The sequence below is a fragment of the Crassostrea angulata genome, chromosome 10 (assembly GCF_025612915.1).
Source record: "Crassostrea angulata isolate pt1a10 chromosome 10, ASM2561291v2, whole genome shotgun sequence".
Classification (NCBI taxonomy): Eukaryota; Metazoa; Mollusca; class Bivalvia; order Ostreida; family Ostreidae; genus Magallana; species Magallana angulata.
The window spans coordinates 5,704,686-5,720,795 of NC_069120.1; the positions used below are offsets into that span (position 1 = coordinate 5,704,686).

Below are 16,110 nucleotides of genomic sequence, written 5' to 3' on the forward strand. Positions count from 1 at the left end.
TGTCACCTGACAGTTTCTTCGGGACAGTCCACATCCGGAACAACGAGAACCTTTCACGGAGAGTACGGATGGTCAGTTGTCCCTATGTTTCAAATAAAAGGGTCAACTAAATGCAGCCAGACCAAGAGAGGTGTACCGTTTATACCCCCCCCCCTCCCCTGTACGCCATTTACATGTACGTAAAACCAAAAAAGTGCAGTTGAATTTTATTTATAATCTTTCCCATTTAGCTTCAATTGATTTGTCAAACAACTGACAAAATATTGATGTTATTTTTTTCTTAGTTAGAATAACAAATCCTAAGAGAGTGCTTTTTATTATTTTCTCTTGTAACAGTTGGTGTACAGATGACGAGGCGATCTCTCCATTACAATACCTCAGTACAGGGGGCAGTAGAGCTTTTGGCAAATCAAGCGGTGCATGTAATTTCTCCTAACGAAATTGAAAGTTACTATAGGAAATCCACAGATGTAGAAAAACAAGATATTGCCTCGAGTATTAAGAGAAAATGAAGTAAACAAATGTTTATAATTGAACAAAAGAAACAATTTAGATTCGTGTCTGTCCAAGGGGAAAGGGTGAGTTTTCCATTTCACTGGACATCTAGAGAGTAAGTATCTGATATGTCAAGTATATCAAATGAATGTCTTAGATGTCGCTGATATGTACAGACACACGGAGTAATTGTTTTATATTTTTAATTAAACATAGCAAAATTTAAAACAAAAAGAAAAACAGATCCCACATTGGAACTTGTCGTAGCATTGCATGTCGAGAGTTTATGAAGGGTTTAAAGCAAAAGGCAACATCAGACACAGGTCCCTAACCTTATTTCTGCCTGTCAATACAGTTTCTTCACTTCCGTGCTTATCTCCTTAGACTCAGCCTTTCTCACAGAGGCGAAGAAGATCTAATTTGTGTAAGCCTCTTCATGTTTTATGTTCTCGGCTTCATAAAGGATGTGTTTCCTAAGAAGGGTGCTAATCTTTAAACGAAAACAAAGGAGAAACACGGACAGCGGTCGATATAGTAGTAATGTGCAGATTCCTGAAACTCTACGGCCATATAAGCCACGAATACACATTTAATATGCGTTAAGCGAACAATAGTCGTATGTGGTAGGAGCTTATCGAATCATTCCTTGTTCCTATTCTCAATCAGTCAAATTCAATTATAACTCATAAAGGGTTTCTTTGAAAACAAAGTGTATGGTTATTTCTGGACTTAAACTGTACGCAGTGGAGGCAAAAGTAATTCAGTATATATATATAAAACATACTACGGAGGAAATGAATAACACCAATTAGTTTTCTGGCAGCGATTTAAGCACATCTGATTGGTTTTAAGACTGAATTATAATGATTATATTAGCGTAACAAGTGTGAGTTTATTTCATTTGCCCGCTGTAATAATGTTCATGTATTTGTTTTAATATAAGGAAGAATTACAAGGAGGAATATGCATTGTAAGCTAAACATAAAAAATATAATTACACAAAGCTCGGAGCTTCTCGGGCTTTTCGAACAAATGGGAAAACGTCCTCGAGTGTATTATAATCATAAAGTTATATTTACATTCAGTATTTCCCCTTATGTTTGCATTTGAAATTTCCTGTGAATACACTTAGCTAATTCATGCACCATGAGTACAAATGTAAACGTCATCATGCGTTTTGACTATATTCATTTTTGTAAGATAAAGTGAAACGTTCAATCACATAACCAATTTGATATGTACTAATGAAAAAGAATCATTAAATCATTATATATTCGTATAAAATAAAATTTATTTTGATTTAGTTTCTGGCACTATTTTTTAAGTTGCGGAAGCGAACGGGAAGCGACTCCATTTTTATATAAAATTCTTACATCTGGTGATAATAATATATTCGAGGGTTTTTTTTCGAGCTCTGGCGGAAAGGTTCAATAATTGTTATTGTACTCTGACGCTACCCATGGAATGTGTGAACAAGAAAAACTACACATTGACCAATGATTAAAATATCGCTGCCGTTGAAACGGGTGAAGCTGGTCTCTCTTTCAGATGGAAAATAGCAAGCAAACACACTGATTTCGTCATGTGATTGATATCAAATGTCAGGCATACCCTTTACTGCAACTTAATGATTTTTTTAATAGTTAAAGATAAGATAAATTGTATTTTGCATTTCACAAAAATTGAATATCATGTAAACAAAACCAAAGATCAGTAGGGATTTTTTTTTATTAATTAAGACATTAATCATACCCTGTTGAAAAATAACAAAAGTAATTCCAATGTTTGTCGAGGAGATTATGCTCCCGACCTGCCTTGATTTATCATACGTCGAAAAGCCACGCATTACACGTCTCTATCGAACTAAGAATCAGATTCTGCCTGAACCCCCGTGACATCTTGAATGAGATCTGGTAGCGCGGATTATGTAGAGTAGCTGAGTGGGTCCTACGATGACCGTGATAATTGAGATGATTGGCAGGGACTTATCGTTTTCCCAGTTTGGAAAAATGAAAAAGCCTAAAGAGACTGATTAAACAATACAGCTTACAGAACTTAACATACAGTTTCTGCATCAACTTGGGAGCGAAGAACCTTATACTAGTATAAGAACGAGGCTGTTTATACATAAATTTAAAAGAATTTGAAAACTTTAGAATTAAAATTGTATTTTAAAATTACAATAACTGATGTGGATACTCCTAAAGAATGAATTCAACTATAGTCTTGTCAAAATAGAAAAATACAAGAAAGATTTCTACATGTACAAAATGGTGACTGTAAGAACATTGAAAAGTTTTGCAATGAAGACTTTCGTTTCCTCTGTATGCCCAGGTTTGCCTCTGTTTTCGTTATTCAAGGTTCGCTGAAAATTATCATATTTTATTTTTCCATTCTGAATGTTTACAATGTTTCAATAAAGACTATCTGATTCTCAACTAAGAATTTGAATGTCAGTAGTCAAGCTATAAGCTGGATTCAGGCTCGTGTCTTGTTTTTGTTTACATTGGTCAATAATACTGTTTAAATTTCTATTTTAAGCAGGTGTTTTTTATTTGCTCTTTCGTTATGAACACAAATAAACAGTTTCTAGTGTTTGTCCCATTTAGTTTTGTTTTTAATCCTGAATTTACGACATACAATATGTAAACAAAAATATATTCTGAGCTCTATTCACGTAACGTCATTCCAAGTTTTTTCTTTCTTTAACGTCAGCAGACGGATTGGTTTTAGGCATTAAAAAAAGCCACGTGCAAATACCAAAATAAATAAATAAATAATTATACATGTAATTTTCATCTTTTAAAATAAATTTACTAGGAATTCTAATCTGCTTTGTTTTACCGTATCTGCCAAAGATCGGGTTTTTATGGGTTTATTTTTGTGACAGTATGAAGAAAATACATGTACTTAAATAATGATAATAAATTTCATCTATATACAAAAAAGTGTGTTTTTCTGTTCTTGTGGGATTTTTTTCTTCTGGTAGAAAGATAGGTTTTTGATTTTTAAGTAGACGCTAAACACAGAAAAAATTGGGAATGGGATAATTATAAATATCTCTGTATCTCGATTATAACTTGACGATTAAAACTAGGATTGAGGTTGATCATTGGAAATACCTTTAACAAAGCAATTGTAAACGTCAAAAATGGATCATGCCCTTCAAAATAAAGTCATGCACTTTGGTGTACCAAATTACAAGAAAATTATAGTTGTTTCTCTTCTTAAATGACACTGTATTATAAACCAGCCAATTATTTCGTATGCTGCTTTTATACCCCTTTTAAGCCATAAAAATGCAACTAATTTAAATGTGTTTTTTTATTAAAACAATAAATATTTTTTTTTAAACACTATCAGTGGTTTTGCAATATTTACTCAAGTGTACATGTAATTTCAAAGATTTATCGACTTACGGATTTTTAACAGCCAATTCCGTACCATTGATTCTACATCTATTGACAAATGTACTTTCACTAAAAATTAAGATGGATGTAATGTGACGTGACCGAAAAACGCGACGAAGAATTATGTGACACTAATAAGTTGCAAACAATTGTGCAGAGTTGCTTTGTGTTAATCTTGTGTAATAAATCGATTGTCTGCTATTCACCGGGTTTCTGGATTGTGTTTATCAATTCTTACACTTACTTTCCCCGCTGTTCGCTTCCGGTAAAGACCCGGCCACTGAAAGCAAGGCCAAGATTCGTCTAGTCCGGCCCAAAAAATAGGTATGGTCAAAAGAAATGGAGACTGGTGTATTTGATCTGTGCTGTGATTGCAAAATTTTCTATGTCAACGCCAACGCAAAAACCAACAAGAACAGTATTGCGAACAAACCAGTAGTATTTACTATGTAGAGAGAATTCCTCCTTTAGGATATATTATGAACCTATACCACCTACAGATAAGGAAAACACGTGTAGAAAAATCTTACTAAAGGACACACTGTATCTAATAACTTTAGTTTTTGATCAAGGTCCAAATAAACAAATAAAAACCCGTGGTTTATTGTTTATTATTGTCTAGCTGTATAACTTTGCTTCTACATTATTACCCGTTGATTTTCTTCAATAAAATATATTTTGTAACAAAAAGCATTTATCATGATAACCAAGATGACTTTGAACGGATTTTTATCACTTAACAAGAATTGGAAATTTGCGGTTAATTTTCAGAAATAACATAAACCATCGCTATCAGTGTGAAAGAAGATATACATATCTAATAAAACACAGGCATGAATTTTGTTTGGCAGAAAACGAGACACCCACTTTCTTTTCTGTGGCATTCTTTTAAAAAAATGCCTACATGTAGTAGATTTCTACCGATGAATGTATTGTACTTCTGCGCCGGGGCCGTCCGTGTATCCGCCCCTCGGAATCTATTGGCTGGGTGTCCGGGAGATCAGCAGGCGATGCCTCAGCTTCCCGCGCGGAGACTCGCGTGCTGTTTCACTGCCAGACATCGTTCATTGATAGACACCTATCTGAGGTGAAATCTACATAGCGCGCTATTTGTACGCTCATACATCAGTCAGTGAGGATTACAGCTCGTGCAATTGATGCTTTTGATGCAGTATACGTCATCATAATGAGGTACATTTTATCTGTCAATTTCTTTTAGTTTATTGTATTTGATTAAAAATGACACAATGGCAAAACATCGTGTACGTCTTGTACTATTTATAATTACTTATGGATGTAAATGTTTTTAATATGTGACTCAAGTCTCTCTTTTCACACAAAAGTTTCTCCCGTGAAAGCAAAGGAACAAGTATATTGATATTCTGTATTGTAACTATTGTCGGTTTTCTGAGCAAGCTGTGGTGCACAGAAATTATCGCAAACATTTCTTTTTTACTTATTGTTTTAAATATAGTCCTCATCGATTCTCTTAAAAACAAACTGGTCATAGAGGGTGCGAAGTAATAATTATACGAAATCAATAGTCTAAGACTTCTATTTGAATTATGATATAGTTTTTAGTACTTTCATAAGAGCTTTAGATATTTAGGAGGCAGACCTTTTCCAGTAAAAAATTAAGGAACGGAGGGGAAGCTTCCCAAAACGGATTTAGTGCCATCTAGTGGCCAATCATTCTTTTATCCCTCCACGGCGAATTCATTAGATTGTCATTTGTCCCCATCAAGTTGGACTTACCTACTTTCATCTATTGATTCTGGTCCACTTCCCTCACTAAATGAATAAGACTGGGATTTTTTACTAATAAAGAAACTAGATTCATATTCGCGATCTCTTGCGGAGGCAGAGGACTTGCCATCACCCCCGACTTATCTTATGAGAGCTCACGATAGACAACGTTCGCTTGGATTGTCTTCTAATAAGTGCATCAAAGCCCGAATCCGGTTCGTAATATTTCTCTCGGTCCAGATTAATTAATCAGTGGCTCGTCATTTCTGCACTGTAGGTTTATGACGTCACACTGCTCACTAGATCTCTATTCATTACCATGCTCACCTTGTCAAGATTAGAAAACCATAGTATGCACGAACATGTGGAGGTTGCAAAGAATATGACACATTTCACGGCCTACTCCGTAACAGACTTGATTTAACTGTATTTTGCAAAAAAAAAAAAAAAAAAAAAAAAAAAAATAGATTCATTACGTCAAGAATACAAATGATAATTTTTTTTTAGCACTTTATTCATACTGATTCGCCTGAATAATAAAGTATAATTTGTTTTAACTAGATAACTTTTTTGTTAGTTTCAATTTAAAGGTAGATTTACAGCAGTTTGTACATGTTTCAGTTTTGGAAACCTTATCAGATAGACAAATGGAAAAATTCTGCTTCGAGATAGACAAAGATTCAGTTTCATTTCTACGCTGAAAAATGAAATAATTAGGTTAAGAGATGAACTAAACTACGATTATATCTTTCAGGTCACCTGGCCCTTACACGTCTGATTTAATTTCTAAAAACACGCTAATGTTTATATTCCTAGCTCCTGTGTAGCGTACTGCTCTTGGTCTAATTGCCTGGTAAAAATAAACAGAGTATGATGAAAGTCCGTATATGCTTGTGAACACTTCGTAAGTATAAGAATGCTTTAAAAGGCGAAAGAAAGCGATGAAAACAATCATTGACAGTCAAGTGAAATGATCTCGAGAGGGCGTTAATTTCACATCAATCAATCATTTAGCCGATCAGCCGGAAGAAGTATCCCACCATGTCTAGTGACCTAGTATGCGATGCCGTATATCATAAATTAGATTTGTTCGCATCGGTTGACAGTGGTTTTCTCGGGGTGTCTATTTCAACTGTTACCCTCCCAAAAAGGCACTATTTATGTAATGTTAATGAAGAATTAAATTTGAGAAAAAAAAAACCACAACTACCCCCCCCCACCCCCCAAACAGTTCGTCAAAACAAGATGGAATAGGATTACAAGACACATTCACTGTCGCTGTTTACCTTAAAACATTGACCAAAATGACATACATATATTATATGTATGCTGCATGCGCGGATCTAGAGGGGGGGTCGGGGGGGTCCCGACCCCCCCTGGAAAATGAAAATTTATTAAATTTACATAGTAAAATTATCGCGAAAATATGCCTCGGACCCCCCCTGGCAAACACAATTATCCTTCGGACCCCCCCCCCTGGAAAAATTTTCTGGATCCGCGCATGTGCTGTCATTGACTTTCTCTACCAATTGTTGTTATACTTAAATCATTTTACCCGATTTTACCCAAACATCCAAAAATAAATAAGAGTTAACACTAGTTAGGTGATGTTGCACTATATGTAGTGTACAGTGTAAGGCAGATTCTAAATACATGTACCTGCTGATGTGAAGTATATTGTGTGCATGGTATAATACTTTATGGATGATGGGTATAGTACTTTATGTAGTCATGATACTGTGTATCAGTTTTCTATCAGGGCTTTATCAATACTTTGGGTACGTTATGTTTGTAACCTGTCACTCAAATCTGACCAGTGTAGTTAAATTGTTCCGACATTTGCTGGAGGGCCTCAATACGTGAACACAATATCCGCCGACAAAATCCAACCGAGTGTTGCATTGTCGTTTAATGAATTTTATTTCATTACATATTTAGTCAATTACATGCCTGTTATTGTAATTAATTTAAGTCGATGAAATAAATTTATTTAAGTTGTAAGTTTCATGGTGAACTCATGCGTGCAGTTTTCATATGTTTCCCTTATTTTACTACCGGGGCCAATATTAATACTGACACTTAAAAATCAATTTTTATTTTTGCATTGAAAATCTAAATTGCCAATAAGACACAAGTATAAAGCTATGTTTGTATGTGCAATCAAACATATCCCAATCTTAGGCCAATAATTGTCCAAACAATTTCAAGGTCTCTATAAACGTAGACATAAATTGGTTTAAATTTTGAGCAAACATGAAAAAGAAATTAAGGTCTTTTTTCAATGAATTTCTACACATGACGAGTCACCGCCTTATATTACCAATAACTGTCCCGTGAACTGTGTTTACACTAATCTATTTCATCAACAAAGTTATGGTCGATAAATAAAACCGCTTATTTTCTTTAATCTTTTTAAAATGTTTATGTTTGCGGAATACATTTTATTTTCTCCGTCTTGAACACCGTTGTACAGTGATCAGTGAATGTCGCACCAAGAACGGTCAACCCCATCCGGCCGGGACCGGGAAAACACCGCGGGGACAAAAACATGATGCAAATGAATAAAGTGAATGACAAACTATTCCGGTCACCGGAGGGGGAGATCCTTATTTACATTATAATGTTGACTGTTTATTGGTTTTAGAAAAGAATTCGCCTGACATCGACCTTTATTGAGTGAGCATCTTCAGTCACCTCTGGACGTTACAAACAGTTAACCTGGATGCCAAAATTGGATGCTTAGAGTATAAGGTAAGTGAAATAGTGTGTCGCGGCTTAATCGGTGCTCAGATTATTGTAAAACAATACCAATAAGGACTATTTTTCAATATATCCCTAGACATGATGAAAGTCTTGATGCCGTTTTTTACTTTGAACTGAGCGATATTTGTAGTTTTTGTAATCTGCGATGTCGTGCAGCAAATAATGAACACAACTCTACTTACTCGGGACCTACCCCTCTATTAGATGGCAACGACGCTGGGTTTTAACCAAAAACCCGAAAATTAGGACGTTGTTTGTCGGAAATATTTGTCCCATTATTGCGACAGCCAGCTTCTAGTGTTTAATTTACGGCTAACGACAATAGGAAACACTGCCGTAAACCGGAAATTCCAAATGACGTTAATAGTATCGACTAACATGCAATTAAACATTTAGTGGATTAATTAGATTTGAATGTAAATAAGTTCAGAAAAGGGGATTCACCACTCCAGGTATGACTATTAGCATACACTGCAGGTACCATCTTTGTAAAAGACACCGTATGGCTATCACCCCGGTCCAGTTCTTTTTTCACTTAGATTTAGATGATCAAATCATGGGTATCAAAAATAAAATACTCGGTATGTTAATAACCATAGTCTACATCAACGATATCTTATAACAAATACATTATGTGTAACTTAACACAAAGAGTTAGTTTAAATTAAGATAGTCTATAAGTTAATAGGAAAAAAATAATCATCGCCTTAGTGTGGTGTGATACGATACAATACTGAGTGGTACGGCGTTATGTAAAATATCACGAGACTCACTTGTAAACATCAATATATAGCGTTCAGAAAGAAAATATTTCTTAAAAGCATCTTCTTAAGAGCGTTTGACTCTCTGTGTGGGGAGATATCTTTTCCATTTATCTTTCTAGGGATTTTTCAATAGAGTTTTTAAATGACCAGCTCGCGATGTTAAAAGGACAAGCGTAGTTGAGTCCCCATGTATTGTAATTAGGGCTTGATACTACAGCATCTTGAGTAAATCCAGCATTAAGTAAAGTGAACAATCAGAGTCTGACTTAATAAAAAAGTTTTCGTCACACTTATAAGTCAAGACATGAAATCCAACAGCTGGGGGACATCAGTGGTATATACTTTGCGGTTTTTTTTAATACTATTTGGTTATAAAAGCCAGAGCATGTTGGAGAGGAAGACAAAGTTCACTATTTCAATTTTCTTTGTAAGGATTCACAAAAACCTTATTATTTGTTAAATATTCTAAATTAGATACCTTACATTTCGCGGTGTAAATGTGAGTATTTTAAATGGAAGATCTTATTTCGAGACTTTTTACATGTATATATACTGAAGCAGCACCTGTCACTTCATATCAACGCTTTTTTGGTTGGACCTTCGGGTCATTTAGCAAAACGGGGTCCTTGTCTTGCGAACACGTTCTTCTACACTGGACCTCAGATTTAAGAGTATTTCTTGTGCTCCTGGTTCCAACGTCCAATCCATTCTGCAACTCAAAGACCACCTTCTCCGCTACGATTCTAAACCCGGAAGTAAAACTTCTGCAGATTCATTGCGCTACACGCATTGTGCGAATAGCACATCTAATAAAAAATGTGAAAACATATAATTATGATTACAATTTTCTTTAATTACTTTGCTTTTGATGAACTTTTCTTCTTAACATTTTAGATCATGAAAATTGACTGTCTCTTCTCCGTTTAAAGAATGGAATACTCAAACGCATCATTACCCAACAGTACGGTTATTGGCAATGTCTCCGACAACGATGGAGACGGTTTTGTGTACGAACCTCTTAAAGTTCCTGGATATGTTCAGGCTATCATCATCACTGCATACTCATTTACCATTCTACTGTCGGTGGGCGGTAACGGCACAGTTTGTTACATTGTGTTTCGGGCCCGGCGAATGAGGACGGTGATGAATTTCTTCATCGTCAGCCTCGCTCTCAGTGACATCTTCATGGCAGTCTTCTGCATCCCGTTCACTTTCGTCGCTAACCTGATCCTCAATGAGTGGCCGTTCGGGGAGACGATGTGTCCCGTGGTTACATTCCTCCAGTCCGTCACGGTGTTCCTCAGTTCTCTTACCCTCGTCGCCATTAGCATCGACCGATACGTCGCCATCATCTATCCATTTCGAGCTAAAATGACAAAGATGCAGGCGTTTATTGTTATATCAGTGATTTGGTTGTTTTCCTTTGTGATCAGTATTCCCACCGCTATGACGGCGAGGACGCACACGTACGTTAACGTGTCCACGGCCCCGGAGTTCTGCGAGGAGATTCTGTGGCACGACCCCACGCTGGAGTACATCTACGGGGTGGCCATCATGCTTCTCCAATACTTCATCCCACTCGTCATCTTCGTCTGTGCATATGGTCGGATCATCGTAGCTATGTGGGTCGAGAAGACTCCCGGTGAAGCAGTATCATCACGTGACCAGAGGATGTCAGAGTCCAAGAAAAAGGTATGTATGGGGTTCTGATTGTTTGTTGAGGCCAAGGTTTTAAGCTCCATGGGTTGATATTTTCTTATCAAGTTCTTATATCCTATTAACTCAATGAGAGAGGACCTGTTTTGAAGAAGACACGGCATCATTATAAAATCATTAAGACCCATATGATACAGTAAAGATACAAAGCGTGGTTTAATCTCTCGATAAATATTCATACAATTTCCAAGCTCAAACCACACGTTATTGATATGGTAGTTAATGGAAAAAGTACGACATGCAATTAATCAAAAATTTTGTCTGAATAACCATTCAACCATTTTTATACATTTGTAAACGTGCTATATGCTGTAAAAAGAGACATATATGTATTTGAACCCACCCTCGTTATAGACTAATCGCAAATGTCTCCAGATTAGTCGAAGAAAATTTTTAATCAATGCATGCAAATTGCTTTAAATCACTTCTTTAAAATATTTGTAAATTGATTGCCCTTCTATTGACCCTATATTGACAGAGTAACCAAACACCGACATTTCAGGGTTAACGAGGCCGGGTCTAATTAGTTCTGCCCTAGATTTTTTAATGAAATTTTTTACCTGAATTTCTACTGATATAATTATTATTTTAAGATTAAAAAATAAGACATTTACCACACCGTTTGTTTAGGGGGTCATCTCAAAGTTTGTTAATCTTTAACATAGGACCCTATGGGATTTCGCTTGAAATGTATCAATTTTGCACATTTTTTTAAACTTCTGCCCTAGGGATTTCTTTTTCTGTTCTACATATTAAAGTTATTGCTAAAAGGCATCAAATGGTCAAATAAAAAAAACCTTTTACCTCCTGGTTTGATCCAGGGGTCTTATCAAAGTTGATTTTTGTATGCCCAATTTCCCAGGTTTGTCAGATAATGGCTATTTTTTATTTGACAAAGGCGGAAAAGGTGATCTTTATAGTATTATTAAAGCCTTCAGACATATTTAAGTAATGAAAAAATATATAACATCACATATTAAGGGTCATTAATATAAAATACATGGTTACTGTCTTGAAATATATGAATTAAGCTATATTTAGGCGGGTTAAGAAAACGTAGCAGAGGGTTTGGCCTGCTGAACCCTCTTCACTTTTTCGACCCGAGCCCAAATATAGCTTATACTTCGAGGCAGTTATGTTTATTCCACAATATAACATTAATTTTACGCATTAAACGAGCCATTTTCAACAAATTTCGCTGAATATCTGCAGATAAAACTATCACGCCATGGCGTCAAACAAGCAAAAAGATGACGTCACAATACAAATGAAACGCTGCGCGAAAGCGTGCGTACTCGTTCTGTACTCGGCCTCGTTAAGTCCAAGTAACAACTGTGCTCCAAATATTAAAATCCAAAGTAATACGGGAGTTACAGAGTGTTAGCAATCGGCGATTAAATGTCCGATTCTATTACCGATTAATGACCGATTATTAAGGTGAAAAAATATGAACAAGTCTTATGACGTCATGGTGACAACATTTTGCTCAATGAAAAAACGTGAAATGATGACCGAACTTTTTTGAGAATTCGTGAATGACTTTTTTGGAGATATACCAACAGATTCTTACATAGACCTATAAATAATTACCGAGTCCTGCTGAGATATATAGTGATCCACTCATTCTGCGATACAATGAATGAGACTAACGGTGATATTATGACCGAGTTTTGTGCCGACATTATGGCCGAGCCTTATACCGGTATATGGCCAAGTATTATGCCGACAGAATGGCCGATCCTTATACCGATGTATGGCCGAGTCTTATGCCGGCATAATGACCGAGCCTTATAACGGTATATGGCCGAGTATTATGCCGACATAATGGCCGATCTTTATCAATGTATGGCCGAGTCCAACAACGATACACTGATTGAGACTTACTTATGACAAAGTTTTGCAGAGACAGAATTATCCAATCAATTGGCGATATAAAAACGTCTCAAAACCGTTTGTTTGTTTGTTCCAATTTTCGAGGATTTTATATTCGAAATCCATCAAGAACTTTTTTGTTCGGAGACAGACAAAAACAAGAAAACAGTCACAACCCCAAGCATCGTCAAAATGTTTTTATTTAATGTTATAATATTAGGAGATCGAATTAAATGGTTGAAAGGGCCGGCAGAATGCTAAACACAATAGCTAATATTTCACTAATTGAAGATAAATAATGATATTGGAATTCTTTGTTATCTCACTCTCTTTTTTTTCCCTTGGGTATTAATAAGGAAACTGAAGTAATTGAGGACCAGTCTCGTGCTGTTTTTCATAACTCATTCTTGTCATTTTATATAATATGTGGAAGACAAAAACCCAAACAGAACAGTAAATGATTCAACTAAAGAAATGAAAAGTATGTATCCTGTCAATGGCGGCGTTCTGGAAACCTCATTATAAGATAATCACTACATAAATATAACGTTTGCTCATAAAACTGCCAATTTCAGGCGGTAGATCAGGAAAGTTCATGAGATTCCGTACGTTTGAATAAAACCGTTAATGAATTGAAGCCTGAAAATGGATACGGTAAAGGAATGGCTAGTGAAACCAAACAACAATTATTGTCCGGAAGATCAATATGCATGTATATTGACATAGGATTGTAAATCGGAACACCACATTGTTTAAAATGAATTAATTTGAATCTGATCTTGATAAACACCTGCACCTACATGTATGTTAAACAAAATGATGTTTAGCACTATGCCGTAAACTTAATTCATTGATGGTGCTATATATATTACATAGGTATGTCGGAAAATGGTAAGTAATTGTATCATTCTCTGTAACAGGGTCAGGTTAGGCAGTCTCAGCTGTTAAAATCCAACCTATCCTAGACCAAATCACCATTCAAACTCGCAATCAAGATAACGGGTCGTATTCGGATTGTTATTTCTTCAATTACAATAACACGTTACGTAAAGGGAGATAACATAACCAACTGTAGAAACAACTGTCTTAATTACATACCGTAAATTATAATACGATAAGGAAAATGATCATTATTTTCTAGAGATAGTGGAATTTATGAAGTGTATAGGCTAAACTAAAGTACATGTATAAAAGTTAATTGATAGAGGCATGGGTAACAATTATAATAATGAAAATATTTTCAGAAAAAAGTATGTTTCTCTATGGATCCAAATCAAATGACCAAAAAATACAACCAAACAATATCAAAAACTGAAGATGTCCCCCGATATAATGCCCGACAATTATTAATGTTTTAACATACAGAAAAAAAACGTACTAGTACCTTTTGGGTTTGCGGCGTGTACGTAACGTATAAACGACTACTTCTGAGCTTAGGAAACCAGAATTAGGACTTCATTTTCATTAACTCAGGACAAAAAATCGGTTTTTTAAAATAAAGTAATTAAAAGTATCTAAGTGATACTGTCTTCACGTGTAGCTTTGTGTAAGAAAAGTCAGACAAGTCCTAGCCTCACTTCTGCCTCACTTCTGCCTGCATTCTTTGCTATACATACTATTCTGCTACTACAGTGTTTACAAAGTCTTGTTCGGCCCAGTCTTGTTCTCCGTAACACGAGTCTGAGGCTATGGTCATCAAAAACAAATAAAACTTTTACTTTTAATAACAGAAACATTAAATGTCAATTGATGAGTGCCAACCGACATTTCATTCAGATATTTGTGGTACAATTACCTTCCTAAATCATAAAATAACACTAAAACTAGTCTCTTTCGATAATGTATTTAAGGTCTATCTTTCTATCGGCCATTCCGACTCAGCTTAGTCCTACATAACATGTCTGGATGTTCTGTACAGGGGAAATTATTACAAGGGTCATAAAATCACCGCAATCCCGCCGGCCCTGAGTAAGTGGGGTAGATACGCTGGGTGATAGCTAGGGACGGGTGATCCAAACTCCTGCCATAACAGGGGATGGGAAAGTAATGACACCATAGGTTATAACAGGGACAATAAAACATAGTTGTGATTGAGATTAGGCGCGAATAAAGAGTCGCCAGAACAAAAATGTGTTAATCGGGCGAGAGAATTGTCTCCGACTGATTAAGAGTTGCGTTCTGTCGTAATAAATTTTAGCTTCATCCATCATAATTTACACATAAAATCTGTGAATGGCCTCGTCAAAACTACAATATGTTAATAAGGGCCTATGCGTACTCATTGAATAGCTGTATCGGTTATTCATTATTTTTGCATGTTTTGCTCCTTTTAAATATGAGAGCATTATCTCTAATTGAATGTCGTTGCATCGTAATTACTTTGAGATTCATAAAAATAACAACTGTGAAAGGTTTTTGGTTCTTTACAATACGCTATCTGTTGACCAATATGCACTGATATCTGTATGTGTGTCAATTATTATTTTATAGGCATATAAGTTATTTCTTCTGTTTTGTTCCTTTTGTAGATCATCCGTATGATGATCGTGGTGGTGGTGATCTACGCCACCTGCTGGCTCCCTCTGAACATCATCAACATCGCCGGAGACATCGACCCCACCATCTACGACACCAAGGGCATGAACTACATCTGGATGTCATTTCACTGGCTCGCCATGAGCAACTGTATGTACAATCCCTTCATCTACTGTTGGATGAACTCGAAATTCAGGAATGGGTTCCGGAGGGTACTGAGTCACCTCACGTGCGGTTACGTTAAAATGGCGGACGAGGTGGAGCTGTCTCACTTCCGGCGGACGGACACAGTGAATACGTCGGTAGGGGGCAGCCTATCCAGATACTACAAGCAGACGTCAGTTTCTATGACGTCAAAAGACGGCTCATCTGTCCGAGACAAAATAAAGAAAAATGGAAATGTTTACAGCCCGGTGCCATCTGTTTTATAATCATTTATAAAATTGTGTACTGTTATAATAAAAAAAAATTTGTATGTTTAGTTCCTTGGTCAATGGCAATTAATTAATTTCTGTACATATATGACGTGAACTTGAACTCTCAAGCGCAGGACTTAAAATACCTTGCAATGTCCAGGAAAACTCTGTACATACTTTATCCTTTCTGAATGTTACAGTTACGAAAGTCGGTGGTTACCAAAGATGCAACAGTCATTAAGTTAAGTTAAAAACGCCACACAATAGGAAAATATATCCCGATGTTAGGTGGTAAGACAATTAAACCCAATTAAACACTATTAAGGAACAAAAAGGTCCAGTGCAATTGTTTCCGCTACTAACCATTCCAAACCCTGACTAAACTTGCTGGTG

General features: G+C 36.0%; 1 protein-coding gene across 1 annotated transcript; it reads left to right on the plus strand.

Moving 5' to 3' along the window:
* Positions 1 to 4,945: 4,945 nt before the first annotated feature.
* On the plus strand, positions 4,946 to 16,039 carry LOC128168189 (RYamide receptor-like). Its single transcript, XM_052834366.1, has 4 exons — positions 4,946 to 5,096; positions 8,296 to 8,402; positions 10,073 to 10,870; positions 15,295 to 16,039. The coding sequence occupies exons 3-4, from the start codon at positions 10,109 to 10,111 to the stop codon at positions 15,730 to 15,732; spliced, it is 1,200 nt and encodes a 399-aa protein (XP_052690326.1). The 5' UTR covers positions 4,946 to 5,096; positions 8,296 to 8,402; positions 10,073 to 10,108; the 3' UTR covers positions 15,733 to 16,039.
* The last annotated feature ends 71 nt before the right edge of the window (positions 16,040 to 16,110 follow it).